At 38.1% G+C, this 21658-nt stretch overlaps 1 protein-coding gene across 8 annotated transcripts in view; it reads left to right on the forward strand.

Annotated features, from left to right (window-relative positions):
- Positions 1-21658, forward strand: part of TASOR2 (transcription activation suppressor family member 2) — a 66770-nt gene that overhangs the window by 13776 nt on the left and 31336 nt on the right. For 4 of the 8 annotated variants that reach the window (XM_006041722.4, XM_006041723.4, XM_006041727.4 and 1 more), the window contains 9 exons: positions 4526-4659; positions 11661-11806; positions 12100-12195; positions 13260-13332; positions 16282-16373; positions 18916-19053; positions 19196-19326; positions 19406-19425; positions 19525-19624. In XM_006041722.4, coding sequence (XP_006041784.3) covers positions 4526-4659; positions 11661-11806; positions 12100-12195; positions 13260-13332; positions 16282-16373; positions 18916-19053; positions 19196-19326; positions 19406-19425; positions 19525-19624 — 930 coding nt within the window. The remainder of the gene's footprint in view (positions 1-4525; positions 4660-11660; positions 11807-12099; positions 12196-13259; positions 13333-16281; positions 16374-18915; positions 19054-19195; positions 19327-19405; positions 19426-19524; positions 19625-21658) is intronic. The other 4 variants (XM_025264114.3, XM_025264115.3, XM_006041724.4 and 1 more) reach the window with 3 other exon arrangements.

The raw sequence follows: 21658 nt of genomic DNA on the forward strand, positions 1-21658 counted from the left end.
TACTTAAATAAAATGAGGTCTTCATAATTATAAAAGTGGAAATAAAAATAATGGTAGTAGTAGCTACTGTGATAGATGGTATATTGCATATTTTTATTGAGACATATTAAGTAGACACTTCAGTTATATGACATGTCCAATTGTTCACTCCTCTGGAAATCCCACTAAGGTTATAGTAAAAGAATAAAGATAAAAATCCACAAAGATCAAGAGAATGAGGAAGGAGAAGATAAATGAAATCAGTATTTGGGAAACTAGAAAGAAGATGTTGTTGTTTAGTCTCTCAGTAGTGTCCAACTGTTTTGCGGCCCCATGACTGTAACCCACCACGTACTCCTGTCCATGGGATTTCCTAGACAAGAATATTGGAGTGAGTTGCCATTTCCTCCTCCAGGGGATATTCCTGACCCAGGGATGGAACCTATATCTCCTGCATTGCAGGCAGATTCTTTACCACTGAGCCACTTTCTGTGGGGAAGCTCATGGAAAGAAGGTAGTTAAATACTAAATGATTTAGTGGATTAGACAGTGCTGAAGAGAATAAGCTAACAAGAGAAGCAAGCTGATTTCCTTCACAGAATCTGGGAAAGGATCAGGATGTAGAGGTACCAAGCTTTTCTCAAGGTAGAAATACCGGTGGAATAGAAATAGAAGTGATTGATCTTCTTCACTCCACACACCCAGATAGCCACCTTCCTTCTACCCTGACAGAAGACTGAAGGTTTATAGTCAGGAGACATGAACTAGGCAGGCTCTAGACAACTGAGGTTGGGGTGAAGATCCTAAATAAAGATGAGGATTAAGTGAAAGTTAGCATATGGAATGGTGAAACCAGAGCTGTCTTTTTTTGTGTAGTTCTCAAAACTAGTAGTCAAGCTTTTGTGTGTTATAGTGTGTTAATTGCTCAGTCATGTCAGACTCTTTGTGACCCCATAGATTGTTGCCCACCAGGCTTTTCTGTCCATGGGATTCTCTAGGCAAGAATACTGGAGTGTGTAGCCATTTCCTTCTCCAGGGAATCTTCCCTACCCAGGGATCAAACCCGGGTCTCCTGCATTTCCAGCAGATTCTTTACCATATGAGCCACTTATGCTTCCCCTCAACAGGGTATTAAAGGATTCTTTTCTGGGGAAACTTATCAATCCACAACAAAATATTTAACAGATAGGACTTTTTGAGTTCACTTGATTAAATCAGCAGCTGCATCACCATCAGATCTCCTGGAAGAGTGGCGGCTGCTGGTCAGGAAGTGGTGCTCATGCGTTAGACTTTCAGTCAGCGTTAAGTGCCTCACAGTTAAACCTAAACAGACAGCCAAGGATCACCAGTCATTTGCTGTAAGTCTGTAACACAGAAGAGACCAAGCAGGAATAAACAAGTAGAAAATAAAAGGAGCTTGATAGAAATTAGATTTACTGCAGGTAACAGAGGAGAAACTTTAACAAAATGAAACAGTAGTATCTTTAAAGAGAAAAAAGAAGATATAACTTACATGAAAGAAGAGATTCTATTTTTTAAAAGAGGAATTATTCAGAAAACAGGAAGAGATTAGATAATAAAGCTGAAGAACTCTCCTAAAAACAGCCACACCTATTAGAATCTGCAACAACATACAGTGGATACATAATGATACAAACAGCCACTGTCATTGAGATGGGATGTGTCATGAAATGTTTCAGAGAGGCACTGATACTTGAAATCTGAGCAAGTATTCAAATGACAAGGAAGCCAAAAAAGGGGGAGTACTAGTGTATACGATTTCAAGGCAATATAAGTAGGAGCAAATGCAGAGATAGAAGCATGATACACATGAGAAACTGCAAGCAGTTCATTATTTGGGAAATTCAATATGCTTTACAAAAAAATAACATGTATAGTTATATATACCTTTTTTCAAAAAGAATTTGTGGTGGAGTTGTGTGGATTTATTTAAAATTCTTTAGAAAAGTATCAGTATTGATGGTATCCATTCATTATTTATGTCGAGAGGAGAATTAAATTGTGAGTCAGGAAACCAGGATTCTAGTGCAGACCTACCACTGACTTGTTCTAAGACCTTAGTGTGATGATGTCAATGACCGCCTTCCAATAATTATCTCCCCTTTTCTTACCTTCCCCCAGATCACAATTTTGCCTAGATTTGGGGGGAATCTCATGCTTCAGGAGTGGCATGGGAGGATGAGAGTGGTGGGGCTATGTGAATATTACTCTAAGCTCATTACAGTAATTCTACTCTCCTTGGTTCGTGGCTGTTTTAGTAAAAACATGTGACTCAATTCTGGCCAGTGAGGTGAGAATGGCCACCTGCAGAGAGAATTCTGAGAAAGTTTTCTCACAAAGGACAAAGGAAAAGATGCTCTCTCCGCCTTCATCTTATTCTAGCTCTGAAGATGTGTTTGAGTCCAGTGTAGTGATGCAACAGAGCCATTTTCAGTCTTAAGGGTTCCCTCCTTTGCTCCTTCATCCAAGGATTGTTTTTTAAAAATATGGTGCCTTTATTGCTACTCCTCTTGTAACTTGCAAGTGTAATCTGGCTTTGGAGGGTTTTGACTTCCTTTGAGGTGGAAGAGATTTCCAACTCAACTGGTTTCCTCTTTGAGACCAGTGTCACCAGAAGACACAACCCTTGCTTCCCAGAGGTCACTCTAGGAATATTTTGTGATCACATTATAAGATCCCTGGGCTTCACAGGCACTTTCATTGTAAACACTTTTTCAATGAGATAGTTTCACTTGTCTCATGAAATCCAAGGTATAGCATAGTACTAGATACATAATAGTCAGCGCTAACAGTTTCATTTAATGAAGGTTGAATCATATACTACACAATTGCACTCATCTCACACGCTAGTAAAGTAATGCTCAAAATTTTCCAAGCCAGGCTTCAGCAATACGTGAACCGTGAACTTCCAGATGTTCAAGCTTGTTTTAGAAAAGGCAGAGGAACCAGAGATCAAATTGCCAGCATCTGCTGGATCATCGAAAAAGCAAGAGAGTTCCAGAAAATCATATATTTCTGCTTTATTGACTATGCCAAAGCCTTTTACTGTGTGGATCACAATAAACTGGAAAATTCTGAAAGAGATGGGAATATCAGACCACCTGTCCTGCCTCTTGAGAAACCTGTATGCAGTTCAGGAAGCAACAGTTAGAACGGGACATGGAACAACAGACTGGTTCCAAATAGGAAAAGGAGTATGTCAAGGCTGTATATTGTCACCCTGTCTATTTAGCTTATATGCAGAGTACATCATGAGAAAAGCTGGGCTGGAAGAAGCACAAGCTGGAATCAAGATTGCCGGGAGAAATATCAGTAACCTCAGATATGCAGATGATACCACCCTTATGGCAGAAAGTGAAGAGGAACTAAAAAGCCTCTTGCTGAAAGTGAAAGAGGGGAGTGAAAAGTTGGCTTAAAGCTCAACATTCAGAACACTAAGATCAGGGCATCTGGTCCCATCACTTCATGGGAAATAGATGGGGAAACAGTGGAAACAGTGTCAGACTTTATTTTTTGGGGCTCCAAAATCACTGCAGATGGTGATTGCAGCCATGAAATTAAAAGACGCTTACTCCTTGGAAGGAAAGTTATGACCAACCTAGATAGCATATTGAAAAGCAGAGACATTACTTTGCCAACAAAGGTCTCTCTAGTCAAGGCTATGGTTTTTCCAGTAGTCACGTATGGATGTGAGAGTTGGACTGTGAAGAAAGCTGAGCGCCAAACAATTGATGTGTTTGAACTGTGGTGCTGGAAAATTCCTTTACGAATCCCTTGGACTGCAAGGAGATCCAACCAGTCCATCCTAAAGGAGATCAGTCCTGGGTGTTCATTGGAAGGACTGATGCTGAGGCTGAAACTCCAATACTGTGGCTACTTCATGTGAAGAGTTGACTCAGTGGAAAAGACTCTGATGCTGGAAGGGATTGGGGGCAGGAGGAGAAGGGGACGACAGAGGATGATATGGCTGGATGGCATCACCGACTTGATGCACATGAGTTTGAGTGAACTCCAAGAGTTGGTGATGGACAGGGAGGCCTGGCGTGCTGTGATTCATGGGGTCGCAAAGAGTCGGACACGACTGAGCGACTGAACTGAACTGAATTTAGGGGTAGAGAGAGGTTTTATTTGTGTTCTGTTTGATTTTATTGTTTCCAATCAGTAGAACATGAGTGTGGTTCTATAATCTGTTTACTTTGAGGGGCTTTTTTCCTCATCTAAGACTGTACCACCCTGATCTTGTCTGAAAGGTTTTTTTCAATAAGGCAAAAGTGATTTCTATTTATTTCTGTGAAGAAAATTTCCTTTAAAAATTAAAGGATTGGAGAAACAACATTTCAGTTTATGTGTGTTATTACTTCTTATAGAGCAAATCAGTAGGGCTTTAGCCTTTAGCTCTGGAGACTTGACAAAGTAAATATTACAAAATTGTACCTAATGCTCAGTAAACATTTATTTATATAGTAGATATGCCCAAAATAGAACTACTCACTTTATGATTTAATTTTCTCTTTTTTTGTTTTAGCATTTATGACATTAACAGGGAACAGGAGTATGTCAAGAATTCTGGGGGTATACTTGGTGAAAATGAATTAAGACCACCCTCCCAGCTGCATCCCCTCTTAGAGAAGACTGAGACAGGGTTCATATCAAAAAAGAGTGGGTATTAAACAAATGATCTAAGTTATTGCTGATGAATCCAGAGTTGAACAATGCAGTTTTTAAAATTTTAATTTAGATCATGTAAATGCAAGGACTTTAAAAAAAATTATAATTTCCAGTAGCTGCAAAATGTTTTTAATTATTAGTCCAAAATTGATAGGTAATTAAGTTTTCAAATTGCATCAGAAAATGTATCTGTTCAAGAGAAATTGTCACTCTCTGTATTTCTTTGAAATTATTTATTTTACTTGATTTTAAGTTGAGATATGTTAAATAGTAGAAGTAATACATGCTTATATAAGAAAAATCTAAATTGTAGTAACATATGTAAGGTAAAAGTACAAGGTCTCCTTTTTGTCCGCTCCCCAGTCACCATTGGCATAAACACTGTTAATAACTGTTGGATTTCCTATCTCTTTCTAGATCTTTTTCTGTATACTTTCAAACACATAATTTTTTTTACCAAAATAATATTATATAATGCATTTATTCACTCAGTAGTATACAGTAGATATCTTCGTACATTAGTATATACAGATTTACTTTGTTTTTATTTAATAGTTGCAAGGTGTTTCCCTGTTGATGGCAGTTTAGGTTATCTCCAAGGCTTCCCTGGTGGCTTAATTGGTAAAGAACCTGCCTGCAATATGGGATACCTTGGTTTGATCCCCGGGTTGGGAAGATCCCCTGGAGAAGGGAATGGTTACCCACTCCAGTATTCTGGCCTGGAGAATTCCATGGACTGTATAGTCCATGGAGTCACAAAGAGTCCAACAGGACTGAGCGACTTTCACTTTCACTTAGGTTATCTCCATTGTTTTTCGTGTTATAGTTGCTGGTGTGTGGAACATCCTTGTACGTATCACCTCTGCACTTTGCTAATATTTTTGAGGAATAGATACCCAGGAATGAAATGGTTATTTAGTATGCCCATTTAAGTTTTTGTTACTTCCTGACAAATTGTGTTCTGAACAAGTTGTATTTATCTTAAACTGGCAGTCCTTTGATATCTTAAAGGTATCAAAGATACCTTTTCAGATTAGGTGATTAAGGACTGGGCTGTTCCTTCAACAACTATCAAATAACCTACTTAGAGGAGATAAACTATATAGGCATCTAGAGTGGAAATGCTGTTGCTTAATCACAGGCAGCATATGTTCAGGGGAGTTGTAGAAGTGGTTAGTTTCTGTTAGAATTATTGTGACACCTAAGGTGTTGCCATTTGTTCATCTCATTATTTGCTTACAGACCAGATGCTTATAAAATGGAAAACAGATGCTTGTGACATAGCATGAGAAATTGGTTTATAATTTCCTTGTCTCTCTTATTAGAAGTTAGAGAAAGAAGTGTCCCTCGTGTCAAGTCACTCAGTATCCCTGATGGAGTTTGAGATAGGGGAGATGATTCAGGGCACTGTGAGCAGAGTCCAACTTCTCATGTCAAGCTTGACCTAACTTTTAAGATAAAATCCACAAATAGCAGAGCTGCTGCTGCTGTTAAGGCATTTCAGTTGTGTCTGACTCTGTGCGACCCCATAGACGGCAGCCTACCAGGCTCCCCGTCCCTGGGATTCTCCAGGCAAGAACAAGGAGTGGGTTGCCATTTCCTTCTCCAGTGCATGAAAGTGAAAAGTGAAAGTGAAGTCACGCAGTCGTGTCTGACTCTTAGTGACCCCATGGACTGCAGCCTACCAGGCTCCTCTGTCCATGGGATTTTCCAGGCAAGAGAAATGTACCCAAAGCCAGGTGCTACAGTAAAGAGCATTAACTCAGTTTTTACAGCCATTTCGATTGAACTTAAATTTTTTCCATGTGCACTCTGTTTGTCACTTAAGTCTTAGGGGACACTTTTTACACTTTATAATCAGATATTTTTCAAGTTACCCTCTTAGATGTTGTTTAAATTTCTTTGTGGAATAGCCCCCTCTTCTTTCTCTTAATATTCTGATACTCTTGAATGGTTTAAATAAAGCATGTGTATTGCTCAGCAAAAAAGATAAAACTTTCCTTTTATTCAGTGCTCCTTGTTTTGTACACTTGTTAGGTGATTAAATGAGAGTGCGTTGTGTGGGCAGAGACTTCTCAATAAACATTCTCATCTATCTCCTTACATAAAGAGCAGGAAACATGTACTTTCTTGAGAGTATAATCGAGGTTATTTATTATGAAATCATAAAAGATTCAGGATTTACCATGTTTTTTCCATTAAGTTTTATTTTTATATGCTTTTCCTTCTGCCAGCTGTAAAATTATTACTTTAATAACGTATGGCTATTGAGTGCTAACCTAAAAGGAGAAGCATTTTCAACTGTAAATAGTCTTAGAAATTACAATATGAAAGTACAAAATAAGTGATTTACTTGTTCTGCCTTGTTTATTTTAAATCATTACCATTAGTCATAGCTTTATTGGGAACTGTATTCCCCACACTGTGTTAGACAGGTTTTTGGTTTTTTTTTTTTAATTGCATTATTTCTCCCATGTTTGAAGTTTATTATTGTGCATTGACACTCAAAATTGGGGAAATACGTAGTTTTTACTACTTCTGAAATTTAAAATCTGTGCCTATCTGTTAACATTGTGTACAATTTAAGATAGTTGGTAATCATAGTTTGTTCATTTCCAGAACTACAAGAACTTTTTTAAGCAAAATCTTTCACAGATATGGAGCCTAAGAGTATACTTAGATTTTTAAAATATAGTCTTTTTAAAAATATTAAATATTAATACTGGGTTCCAAAAATTATGATTTTTAAGGGAATCTTGATTTTAATTTGAGCTAGCAGTACAGATTATTTGTAAAATGAACTTGGAAGTACGTAGGCTTCCCAGTTTGTTTTGACTTATTAGCTGAACAAAGTCAATAACTTTGAAAAAGTTAAATTTCAATAAATTTGAAAAAGCCAAATTTTTAATTACTATCATTGGTGTTTTGCTATTTGAAGGACTTTAGAATATCTTTTTTTTTTTAATAGCATTGGTATATTGATCCAGTATTCTTGCCTGGAGAATTCCATGGACAGAGGAGCCTGGCAGGCTACAGTCCATGGGGTCACAAAGCAAGTCGGACACAACTGAGTGACTTTCACTTTCACTTCATTATATTAATATTGAAAGAGAGAAGATGAAACTGAGGAAAAATAAAAATAAATGTTTCATCTTTTTCTTCCTTCCTTGCTATTTATAATCTTTTATTTTTTGATTCTAGGAAGTTTTGTTATTAAAAGCATTTTCAAATTACCTTGTGAATTAAAGTGTTAGGACAGTTTAGTACAAATTAATTTTACTGAAATGTTTGTTTTAATTTCTGTAATAGTTTAGGGTTTTTTTTAAATCTGTTGTTCATAAATTAATTTTATTTAAAAAGCTTATATTCTCTTCAGCTTTTGAATTTTAATGTAATTGGCTGAGTTCTGATAAAAGTAGGAAAACCATATTAACATACTTATTTATACTGTAAGGTCAAAACTTCCAGTGTTATATACATTACTGTGTTCTCTTTAGAAGTAATCTGTGTGTATCCTTTTCCCCACCTTGGTTAAAGAGAATAGAGGATCCATATAGAAAGGAGTAAACAAAGCAAATAGTTACATGTTATGAGACTTCATTAGTCTCAGTTCTCGCTGAGTGAGGACTTATAAAAAGGACAAAGGCCCAACCAGGAAAATTGCTTGATTGGGTCATTAATTCTCAACTATAGGAAACATGGCTTTCATAGGAGAGGTAGCCTAGCATCTCTCAGATGGTACATGGGTATGGTTTGAAAAAAGCACTTTCAAAAAAAGTAATAAATTTTTATTTTCATAAAATGATAATTTTGTAATATAATCCGTAAGAAGTAAAGTTCAGTAGACATTTCCAGGCTGATGAGGAAGGCTCAGAGAAAAACAATTTCTGATGTGTTTGCTGAGTGTGCAGTTCAGTTCAGTTGCTCAGTCATGTCTGATTCTTTGTGACCCCATGGTTTGCAGCACGCCAGGCCTCCCTGTCCAACACCAACTCTCCCAGAGTTTACTCAAACTCATGTCCATTGAATCGGTGATGGCATCCAGCCATCTTATCCTCTGTCATCCCCTTCTCCTCCTGCCTTCAATCTTTCCCAGGATCAGGGTCTTTTCAAATGAGTCAGCTCTTCGCATCAGGTGGCCAAAGTATTGGAGTTGCAGCTTCAGCATCAGTCCTTCCAGTGAATATTCAGGACTGATTTCCTTTAGGATGGACTTGTTGGATCTCCTTGCTGCTCAAGGGACTCTCAGGAGTCTTCTCCAGCACCACAGTTCGAAAGCATCAATTGTTCTGTGCTCAGCTTTCTTTATAGTCCAACTCTCATAGCCATACATGACTACTGGAAAAACCATAGCCTTGACTAGACGGACCTTTGTTGGCAAAGTAATGTCTCTGCTTTTTAATATACTGTCTAGTTTGGTCATAACTTTTCTTCCAAGGAGCAAGCATCTTTTAATTTCATGGCTGCAGTCACCATCTGCAGTGATTTTGGAGCCCAAAAAAATAAAGTCTGTCACTGTTTCCACTGTTTACCCATCTATTTGCCATAAAGTGATGGGATTGGATTCTGTGATCTTAGTTTTCTGAATGTCGAGTTTTAAGCCAACTTTTTCACTCTCCTTTACTTTCATCAAGAGGCTCTTTAGTTCTTTGCTTTCTGCCATAAGTGTGGTATCATCTGTGTATCTGAGGTTATTGATATTTCTCCAGCAATCTTGATTCCAGCTTGTGCTTCATCCAGTCCAGCATTTCTCATGATGTACTCTGCATATAAATTAAATAAGCAGGGTGACAATACACAGCCTTGACATACTCTTTTCCCAATTTGGAACCAGTCTGTTGTTCCTTGTTCAGTTCTATCTGTTGCTTCTTGACCTGCATACAGATTTCTCAGAAGGCAGGTCAGATGGTCTGGTATTCTCATCTCTCGAAGAATTTTCCACAGTTTATGGTGGTCCTCACAGTCAAAGGCTTTGGAGTAGTCAGTAGAGCAGAAGTAGATGTTTTTCTGACCTCTCTTGCTTTTTCGATGATCCAGCAGATGTTGGCAATTTGATCTCTGGTTCCTCGGCCTTTTCTAAATCCAGGTTGAACATCTGGAAGTTCACAGTTCACATTCTGTTGAAGCCTGGCTTGGAGAATTTTGAGTATTACTTTACTAGTGTGTGAGATGAGTGCAATTGTGTGGTAGTTTGAGCATTCTTTGGCATTGCCTTTCTTTGGGATTGGAATGAAAACTGACCTTTTCTAGTCCTGTGGCCACTGCTGAGTTTTCCAAATCTGCTGGCATATTGAGTGCAGCACTTTCACAGCATCATCTTTTAGGATTTGAAATAGCTCAGTTGGAATTCCTTCACCTCCACTAGCTTTCTTCGTAGTGATGCTTCCTAAGGCCCACTTGACTTCACATTCCAGGATGTCTGGCTCTAGGTGAGTGATCATGCCATCGTGATTATCTGGGTCATGAAGATCTTTTTTGTATAGTTCTTCTGTGTATTCTTGCCACCTCTTAATACCTCCTGCTTCTGTCATGTTCATACCATTTTTGTACTTTATAGCGCCCATCTTTGCATGAAATGTTCCCTTGGTGTCTCTGATTTTCTTGAAGAGATCTCTAGTCTTTTCCATTCTGTTGTTTTCCTCTATTTTTTTGCATTGATCTCTGAGGAAGCCTTTCTTATCTCTCCTTGTTATTCCTTGGAACTCTGCTTTCAGATGGGTATATCTTTCTTTTTCTCTTTTGCCTTTTGCTTCTCTTCTTTTCATAGCTATTTGTAAGACCTCCTCAGACAACCATTTTGCCTTTTTGCATTTCTTTTTCTTGGGGATCGTCTTGATCCCTGCCTTCTATACAGTGTCACGAACCTCCATCCATAGTTCTTCAGGCACTCTATCAGATCTGATCCCTTGAATCTATTTGTCACTTCCACTGTATACTCATAAGGGATTTGATTTAGGTCATACCTGAATGGTCTAATGGTTTTTCCCTACTTTTCTCAATTTAAGTCTGAATTTGGCAATAAGGAGTTCATGATCTGAGCCACAGTCAGCTCCCAGTCTTGTTTTTGCTGGCTGTATAGAGCTTCTCCATCTTTGGCTGCAAAGAATATAATAAATCTGATTTTCATATTGACCATCTGGTGATGTCCATGTGTAGAGTCTTCTCTTGTGTTGTTGGAAGAGGGTGTTTGCTATGACCTGTGTGCTCCCTTGGCAAAACTCTTTATAGCCTTTGCTCCTTTCATTCTGTACTCCAGGGTCAAATGAGTATGCAGTAGTAGCCCCTTTCCATGGAACCTCACAGACTTCTCTCTAGATTTGGTGAGCCACTGGGAAGGTTAAGTTTATCAAAATGTGGCCTGCTGCTGCTGCAAAGTCGCTTCAGTTGTGTCCGAGTCTGTGTGACCCTATAGACGGCAGCCCACCAGGCTCCTCTGTCCCTGGGATTCTCCAGGCAAGAACACTGGAGTGAGTGGCCATTTCCTTCTCCAGTGCATGAAAGTGAAAAGTGAAAGTGAAGTCGCTCAGTCGCATCCAACTCCTAGCAACCCCATGGACTGCAGCCTACCAAGCTCCTCCGTCCATGGGATTTTCCAGGCAAGAGTACTGGAGTGGGCTGCCACTGACTTCTCCAAAATGTGGCCTAGATTTACAAAAACTTAGGAACAAGAAGCATTGATTTAAGCAGTCGCTGACCTCCAGCTTGACACTATAGATGCATCTGCTTTTACAGCCTTGATTACAGCACCAGCTTTAAACCTAAAGGGATTTACTCTTGCATTAAAAGTAATTCATCCATTGTTATAATCCATTTAGGTTATTTTCATCTAGTATGAGGTCTTTGAAGATAGTCCAGATATGGTGGCCAGAACATAATGGAAATGTCTTTGTTATGCAGGAAGGAAATGAATGACTTGGTCCCTGATATTTAGTGTGCCACTTTCCCCAGCCTTTGGTTATCTTAAACAGTTGCATTATTTTTGTGTTTTACAGTTTTTGAGACAGTATCCTTGAGTTCAGACTCTCTCTTCCAGAGGACAGTTTCAATTCTCCATACTTCTTACTTGGACTCTGCATCTGAGCATGGTTTTCAGTACAGTCAAGTGACTTTGGTGAAAAATGACATTTTCTTAAATGAGGTGAGGTGCTTGGTACACACTGTGTCTGTGGTTAGTTTTATTTTAGTTTTAAAGAAATAGACCTATCATTTTTTATATTTGAGCCTACTTCTTTTTAGCTATCACATTTTAGCAAGATAAACGATCCTTGGTAATAATCACTTGAAAGGTAATTGTAATGTATTCTAGGGAATAGAAAAATAATAAATTTCATTAGTCTTTTAGCAGGAGGAATTCAGTTGATGCATTTTTTAAAAATTAATTTGCAAGGCAAAATAACATGTTTATAACATTTGATTATTCTCTTTATACAGTACAAAGCTTTTTACCAAGAAAAAAAAGCTAGTAACTATACTCACGAAGAACTTCAAGAAACTTACGGGTTTCTTCTGTTTGAAACTGAAAATCAGGTAAGGAAATTTGGTCTTAGAAAATTAATTTTATGATATTAAGGTACAAAATTAATTATGTCATTAAAGTTAAACATTGATTCTATAAAATTTGTAACATTACCAGTTCATCAGTCTTTTTTAGGTAGCAGTGTAAATGACAATGAAAGCTTCTCATGAAAGAGATTTAATTTCTACAACTTTTTAAGGTTTTCTTTAGTTTTATCTTAAATACATTTGTAAGCTTGTAGTGAGATTTCAATTAATACAGACTTTTTAATATTAATAACGCCTTTTAATGGAGTGAATGGATATTTTTCCATTCTGGATCATTGTTTACATAGATATCTTCTATTTCTCGTGGAAGTTTCTTCAAGTTTAAATTACATGGTTTTGGGGATAAGATGAACACTTTCAGCATTCTAGTTACTTGGGATTGTTTCATGCTGTTTTGAAAATTGAACATATATATTGTTGCTTATACCTAAATTGTGGAGAAAGAAACTGCTGTGTGCAGGTATGTCTCCAAAGACACTTCTAGATACACTTTCATCAGTGCCAGAGATCTGTGATCCAGCTTAAAGTAATTCACAGGTAGTATTTTGGTTGGGATCATGATTTTTAAAGAATGGGGGTAGATTTGCTAAAGGATAGTTAACATTAGCATGTACATTATGGTTACATAGTAATACCAGAGAGTTTATTTACTTAGTTGTTGACTTCCACATAAGATATGTTAGGGATTCATACTTTAAAAAAAAATAAAGGTCATCTGGGGGGTAAGGCATTTTCAGATTTCGTGATTCCCAAGCTGTAATCGTAAAAGAAATCTTCAAGAGAGGACTAATCTGTGAGCTTGTTTAATTTGGTTTTGCCAGTGACATTTTCATTAGCAGAAATGGTAAAATTTCATGAAAAAGTTTAAACTGTTAATATTAACTGAAACACAGTTGCCTTATAGAAACTTGCTTTGTGCCATGAATGCATATAGTGTACAGATTCTGTATTGAAAGTTTGTATGTAAATTATAGTTATTTCATTGACTCCAAAACATGATAAAAGCAAAGTCCAATCTTTTGTTTAAGGCGAAGTTGGTATGTCAGCATGGACTCTGTGTGGGCAGCAGTGCCATCACCACTCTGGGAGACCCAGCGAAAGGTACGGTCTATAAGGAAGGAGAATTTCTTTTACAAGGTGAAGTGGAATTTAGTTAGTTACATAAGAGTCTGTATTAAAAGCTAGTTTCATTGATGATAAATAATCTTTGGAATCAGAACTTTAGATATATACATGAGCTTTGAATCTAAGAACTTAAGGCTTTCTAATAGAGTTCTCTCTTTTAAAAGATGATTGGACTAGAAGATATCTTTCAGTGCCAAGAGGTCAGTGCTATCATCTGGGGCTAAGGAGGCTTTCCTCCTAACTATCTTTATGGCAGTAGGAATAGAGAATAGATGGTACTGACCAAAGATGGCAACTGTGGGATATGAGGAGTAGAGAAAGGAAATAGTCAAATATAAAGTGTTAAATTTACACTGCATTGATATCATCAATAGAGGAGAGATTTTAGATAGGCTGATGAGTTACAGGAGAAAGGTAGTCTTATCATTAAGAATGTGCTTTAGCCCTCATTTCTTTAAGCCTCACTTTCTTCATCTGTAAATAAATAAAACTATCTTATAGATTTGTTGTGAGGATTATGAGACTATGAAAAATGCTTAGCATGGAGCTTACACCTAGTAAGCTCGCAGTAAATGAACATTTATTCCAGTAAGCTGTTTGAGAAACAGTAGGTCATCATAAGTGTTCTAGAAGCTATCCTGCTGATGGCGAAAACAGTTGGAAGAGGGATGAGGACTAGAGGTTGGGGCTCAAGGTGGCAGAGTGTGCATGTTAGTTGAAGCCAAAGATATTGTTACATGGGGCAGCACAGATGGTGACGAACGGAACTTTTTTTTAGATGGTATGGGACCAAGGGATGGGGACATGGGGCAAGGACAGGAAGAGGAAGAGCTGAGAGCAGTCCAGTGAATGAAGAATCTGGAGGTGGAGTCTCACAAGAAACAGAAGGTGTCCGGAGGGGTGTTAGCAGTGTCAGATGCTGTAGAAGTTGGAGATCAGGGGTGAGAAAGACTATGGGGCTTCATGGCTAGGTTCTTGCTGGCCCTTTGTAATAACAGCTTTATTGAGATAAAATTCACCGTACAATTCACCCATTTGAAGTATACAGTTCAGTGTTTTTTTTTAGTGCATTCAGAGTTGTGCAACAGTCAGCACGGTCAGTTTTAGACCGTTTTCATCAGTTACCTCCCCTCTCACCAGCCTTGGTAACCACTGCTTTCCTTTTTACACCTGTGGATTGACCTATATTCCAGACATTCCTTATAAATGGAATCATATCTGACCTTTTATGAGTAACTGTTTTTTTACTTAGTGTTTTTGAGATTCTCTATGTTGTTGCATGTACTTGATTCACTTTTTGACTGAATAATATTCCATTGTACCACTTTTTCTTTATCCATTCAGCAGTTGGTAGACACTTCGTTTCTACTTTTTAGCTATTATTAAAAAAAGCTAGTATGTATATTCTTGTACATATGGTCTTTATGTGGACAAGTATTTTCATTTTTGCTGGGTTATACCTAGGAGTGGAATTGCTGGCTTGTATGGTAACTCTGTGTGTAGGAAATGTTTTTAAACTTCTATTCAGCTCTCCTAAAGGACATGAAAGAGGATAAGTTCACAACTCAAATAACAGTTTACGTGAAACCTTTTTTTCTTTTCCCTTATTCTTCCTTAACACCTCCTTCTTTTCATTATGAAAAATGCTAATGTAGAAAAAAGTAGCATGGCATGATATACCCATCACCTACATTTACCAGATAATGTTTTGCATTAATTCTCTTCATTTGTCTAAAAATATTTTTTTTTTCCTAAAAAATGTGGAAGTAAGTTACAAGCAAATGCCTCAGCTTATACCTCTAAAAATCAAGGCCATTTTTCTATGTGAGAGTTGCATGAGTTTATTGTTGATGTTTTGAGAGCCTGGTTTCAGTAGGAGGTGGAGTAGAGGCTGCATTGTTCCTACAAATACACATTTTTCTTCTTCACATGCTGGGGGTGATGATAAGAAAGCACTACTGGATATGTATGTTTATAGTTTTTGGCTCAAGTAAAATAATGAAATATATGAAAGTAAGCCTTTATATTACTATAGTATATTACAGTTTTAAAGGTTTATGGATCTTTTTAAATCTTCCTGAAAACCTGTGATTTCTGACCCACACCCATCCTCTCACTACTCAGTCATGTGCTTAGGAGTAGTAGTAAGTGAAGAACTTGGAACTGGAATCCAGTCTTCTGACAACATGTCTGTAACTCGGTTCATTCTATCTGTGTTCTCACCGCTGTCTTTTCTATTTCACAAGCAATGCCTCAGTTCAGGAATATCCCTGAAATGGGTTCTTTCCTCTGTTTTCTCACTGCTGCTTCTGTGTAGGGATCATCCTCTCCTGCCTCAACGTACAGGAGTCTCTCCCCGCTTGAGACTCAACTTCTCTTTTAAGCAGCAATGGTCTGTAATGAGGCTGCAGTGGTGAACAAAAAATATCTAACCTCTGCTGACTAGAATTCACAGTCCAGTAGAGCATGCTGCTTAAAGACAGGGATCTTGTTCTGTTTCCCTTTGTATCACTGCTGCCTGGCACAGACCTGCTGTGTAGTAAACCTCAGCACACATTCTTAAATAAGAACATTTACTGAGATTTTCTGGAAAAAATAACTTGAGAATCAGATTACCACAGGCCTTTTCACTGAAAGATTGCATGGAGAATAAAACAGACTTTTCCAAAATTGTAATGCATTCATCCCTTTTCAGTTACTGTACCCAAATAGAAAATTGGTTGTCAAACTGATATATTTTATCTTAGCTCTGATGTTTCCATACCTGTAGAATATCTCAAATAGATTTTAAAAGGTAAGCATTTTCAAAATAGTTTTTTAAAATTACCTTTTATTTGTCCCTTGTGTCATCTTGTTCAGTTTAAGTAACCCATGTGTAAACAGTCTTTTTAAAGTGTAAATTAATCTATTTTTATACTTTTATAGGTGTGTACATTTCCAAATACTCAGACTATCTTCACGCAAGACCTTGGTATCATGGGAAGTCTGGTTATGTTGTAATTTTTAATCTAATTAAGGTAAAGCCTAAATTTGCTTCTGTGTAATTTTTTTTTTAATGAAAGTTTGTCAGTCTGTGATCATGTTTTTTGCAGATCATTTGCTAAACATAGTCCTTGCCAAAGACAGTTATGGAGAAGGCAATGGCACACCACTCCAGTACTCTTGCCTGGAAAATCCCATGGACGGAGGAGCCTGGAAGGCTGCAGTCCATGGGGTCACTGAGGGTCGGGCACGACTGAGCGACTTCACTTTCACTTTTCACTTTCCTGCATTGGAGAAGGAAATGACAACCCACTCCAGTGTTCTTGCCTGGAGAATCCCAGGGAGGGGGCAGCCTGGTGGGCTGCCATCTATGGGGTCGCACAGAGTCGGACACAACTGACGTGACTTAGCAGCCAAAGACAGCTGTTCAGAATCAGAAAAAATAACTGCTCCCTTTGCTTTCCTTTAAGGACAAAGCTTTTTTTTACTCTCTTAATAGAAAATCTGTGAATTTTTTTTCTTAAAGCTTCAAAATAATACAGCTCTAAGAGATGAATTTAGAAAGCAGCATTCTGGTTTAAATTGTCAAAATGAGAAATCTTTATGCATTTTTGTATCCCTAAAACATTGAGATCTTGTTCATAGCTTCATGTGATACCTATAACTAATAATCTCAGAAATTTTTTAGTTCCCTTAAATAATGCAGTATAAGTGAATCACACAATTAGAATTTTCACTCAAATAGTAGGAAAACTAATTTTAGAGGTCGGGGGATTTTTTGAGGACATATTCTGTGGTCTTGTTTTGTTTGTGCTTTTGTTTTAGCATTCCTACTAAGTTCTTCGGTTATAAACCTAACACTACTGATTTTTTAAGAGTGTGAATTCTCCATATTCCAAAATTTGTCCCCAAGAACTGAAGGGAAGGTAGCATTTATTGGCTCCCAGCCGCTGCTTCCCCCTTTAATGTTTCCCTCTCCTGCTCTGTGATAAGTACTGCAGTTCTGCTGCAGCCCACATGCCTGTCAGCTCAGATATCAAGTTTTTATGTCAGATTGTGCCTCGCCATTGGTTTCATGCCCCTACCCTGTCTGGCGGACCCTGCTGTTTAGTTTTGAGTTTCTGGCTATGTCCTCTCAGTCCTCCTTACTTCACTGGTCAGAAGCCAGCCCTGCCCAGTTTGATGGGGAGACGATGCAGGTTCTGACTGCTCACTGGAGCACCGCTCATGTGATTAGTCTTCTGAGGATTGTCGTTGGTGGTCCAAGTGCTGAAGAGGAGGGACCTTAACAGCAAGCATATATATATATTTAAATAGTGCATCTAGTAAACATAAAAATAAAAGTTGCATATTATTTTGTACCTCATTTTGGTACCTATTTTGTGTATTTTCATTTTTTTCATGTTATGTCATTGTGTTATTCAAGATAGCTTTTAAAATCATTGTATGACCTTTTATTGCATGATAAACTAACTCAACAGTTCTCTTTTTCCTTTTTCTGGGAGATAGGTACCCCTTGATGAAGAGATTCCATAGTGAAAAATACTGTCAGCTGTTGAGTAATCAGGGCTATTGGCCTGTGAAGTGCTTTACTGGGCTTTTGTTCCTTGCTGATTTACTGGGTGCTGCTGGAAAGGAGTATCTTGGTCTCTAATTTACAGTTTACAGAGAAGGCAATAGCACCCCACTCCAGTAGTCTTGCCTGGAAAAATCCCATGGATGGAGGAGCCTGGTGGGCTGCAGTCCATGGGGTCATGAAGAGTCGGACACGACTAAACGACTTCACTTTCACTTTTCATTTGCATGCATCAGAGAAGGAAATGGCAACCCACTCCAGTGTTTTTGCCTGAAAAAATCCCAGGGACGGGGGACCCTGGTGTGCTGCTGTCTATGGGGTCGCACAGAGTCAGACACGATTGAAGTGACTTAGCAGCAGCAGCAGCAATTTACAGTTTATTAATTTAATACTTCAGTTTGGGACTCATCTTTTGACATTTTAGTTTTTTTCATCTTTTATGATATAGTCTGAATATATTCAGTATATATATTCAATATATATTGAATAGCGAGTCTGTTTGGTGGACTATGTAATTTCTCTTTTAAAGAAATAAAGTTAAGTTAAAGTGTTAGTCAATTGTGTCCAACTCTTTGCGACCCCATGGACTATAACCCACCAGGCTCCTCCGTCCATGGAATTTCCCAGGCAAGAATACGGGAGTGGGTTGCCATTTCCTTCTCTAGTTGAAAGGAATGGTTCTCCTAAATTGGGCTAATTCATGTACTCCTTTAATACTATGAAAAAAGCTGTGGATGTTTGCCTAAGAAAGATACCAAATTATATCAGAGTTTGTGAAAAAACAAAAAACTTGAAGGGCTAAATACAAATGTAATGGGGTTCATGGAAAATTAAAACTATTGTTGGTCTTAAGATAATTTTTTAAGAGCCATAGTTCTTAACACAGTATACTGTTAGTCAAAACACATCCCCATCTTTATTTAGACTATTTTAAAATAAATCCTAGAGTAAAATTATTCCTATTTGAAGATATTTGATTAGTCTTAATATTTTCATTCTAGGGAAAAGTCAAGTTTGTGTCTGAGAATTATACAGCTAACTATACTAGCCCATCTTCTGGCTATGATTGCCATGTGGCTGCAAATACTAACAAGATTTCTCACAAGACAAGTCATTTTCGCACCTTTGAACTGAGTCAGGTATAGTCACCTGGGAAAAAATCATTTGCAAGATACTTTTCTGAATCTAATGAGTTAAATTTGGAGGTTGGGTAGGGTTGAAGTAAACTTGATACATGAGAAATTCTGTAGTGCTATCCTCATAATACTTCTCTTCTTTCAGTATTACCTCTATGAACTTTCAGGCAGCACTGTTACTGAGCGACCCAGACAGATCTGTCCTTACCTGATTGTAGCTTTTCAGTACAGGGAACCTAAAAAGATGGCAGCACCAGCCCATGATCATAAAAGCATGTAAGTAATTATGTGCATACTTTGTTTTACTGGATTTGTTTTCTTTGCTCTTATAAAAATGCTTCTTTTTCCCCCCCAGACTTGAACTCAGAGAAAATGGTAAGAAATTATTTAATTTTTTTTTTAGTTTTTTCTTTAAGTAAATGTTTTGTTCAAAAATAAAATAATCAGTTTCTTTCTTAACCTCATTTCTTACAGTTCTCATCTCTCCATGGAAAGGGAAATTAATTATACAAGGCTGTCTGCTGTGTGATATAACTCTTTGGTCTTCCTATGGTACAGCAGTTCCAAAACAACTGTAAGTGTTGAATTAATGCCCTTTACTAATGCTTCTCTAAGTTTTCAGTTCTCATTTTGAGGTCCTGCTTGTTGGCACTGGTATGAAATATACCAGCTATACTTGGTTTTAGGTTATTCTTCAGGAGATGTATAGAGTACAGGGCCGTGACACAAGAGACCTAAATTCAAATTTAAATCTGACCTTTGCTTTGGAATAAGTTAGTTTTATTGTTGCTCAGTTGCTAAGCTGTGTCTGACTCTGTAACCCCATGGACTGTAGCAAGCCAGGCTTCCCTGTCCTTCACTATCTCCTGGAATTTGCTCAAACTCAAGTCCATTGAGTCAGTGATTCCATCCAACCATCTCATCCTCTATCGTCCCCTTCTCCTCCTGCCCTCAATCTTTCCCAGCATCAGGGTCTTTTCCAATGAGTTGGCTCTTTATATCAGGTGGCCACAGTATTGGAGCTTCAGCATCAGTCCTTCCATTGAATATTCAGGGTTGATTTCCTTGAGGATTGACTGGTTTGATCTCCTTGCTATCCAAGGAAGTCTCAAGAGTCTTCTCCAACACCGTAGTTGAAAAGCTTCAGTTCTTTGGTGCTCAGCCTTCATTACGGTCCAGCTCTCACGTCTATACATGACTGCTAAAAAAAACATAGCTTTGGCTATATGGACCTTTGTTGGCAAAGTGAAGTCCCTACTTTTTAGTTTTATAAACTTTGATAAATCACTTTTAAATTTTTAGTATCTTAATCCATTTGTGGAAAAATAAACTCTCAGGCTAAATTAATTTACTTAATGCTAGAAGTTTGACTTTCTGTGAGAAACAAATTGTACTTGCCTAGATAACAGATACAGATTATAGCCGCTTAATTCTATTATAGTTTTTATTAAGATATGCAGAATCTAATTTTCACATGATTTTCCTAAGGTAGTATTAGAGGAGCTGTTACATGTATTTATATGATAATGAATTACAGTATTTTTTTCCTGGGTATCTTGTGAAACTTTTTTGTTTAATCTATTTAGTTTGCCCCCAAACCCCTTGAAAGTTAGATATGCTTTAACTGAAATAGAAAGTGAAAGGTAGTGTTCTATTAGAAATAATTTTCTTTTCATTGGCTCTTTTTAAAAGTTTTATGTTTGTTTGTTTATTTAGATTGCATGAGCCTTCATTGCTTTGTGCAACTTTCTCTAGTTATGGTGAGCAGGGGGCTACTCTCTAGTTGCAGTACTGGGACATCTCATAGTGGTGGCTTCTCTTGTTGAGGAGCACAGGCTTTAGGAGTGCAGGCTTCAGGAGCTGCAGCACACAGGCTCAGTAGTTGTACAGAGTACAACTAGTAAGTGTAGAAGCCACTCCAGTGTTCTTGCCTGGAGAATCCCAAGGACGGGGGAGCCTAGTAGGCTGCTGTCTATAGGGTTGCACAGAGTCGGACACGACAAGCGAGTTAGCAGCAGCAGCAGTAAGTGTAGAAAGAGTGATGAAATTAGGAAATCACATTTTGGCAACATCATAATGATCAATGGAGGCTTGATAAAGTAGGTGGAAGTTTGATGGAATTTACATATTTCACAAAGGAAAAAACGCAGACCTTATAATAGAAGAAGCTGCACATAGCATTTTAACTCAGTTCAGTTCAGTTCAGTTGCTCGGCCGTGTCCGACTCTTTGCGACCCCATGAACTACAGCACGCCAGGCCGCCCTGTCCATCACCAACTCCAGGAGTCTACTCAAACTCATGTGCATCAAGTCGGTGATGCCATCCAGCCATCTCATCCTCTGTCGTCCCCTTCTCCTCCTGCCCCCAATCCCTCCCAGCATCAGGGTGTTTTCCACTGAGTCAGCTATTCGCATGAGGTGGCCAAAGTATTGGAGTTTCAGCTTTAGCATCAGTCCTTCCAATGAACACCCAGGACTGATATCCTTTAGGATGGACTGGTTGGATCACCTTGCAGTCCAAGGGACTCTCAAGAGTCTTCTCCAACACCACAGTTCAAAAGCATCAATTCTTCAGCACTGAGCTTTTTTCACAGTCCAACTCTCACGT

This window comes from Bubalus bubalis, chromosome 14 (genome assembly GCF_019923935.1).
Source record: "Bubalus bubalis isolate 160015118507 breed Murrah chromosome 14, NDDB_SH_1, whole genome shotgun sequence".
NCBI classification, from domain to species: domain Eukaryota; kingdom Metazoa; phylum Chordata; class Mammalia; order Artiodactyla; family Bovidae; genus Bubalus; species Bubalus bubalis.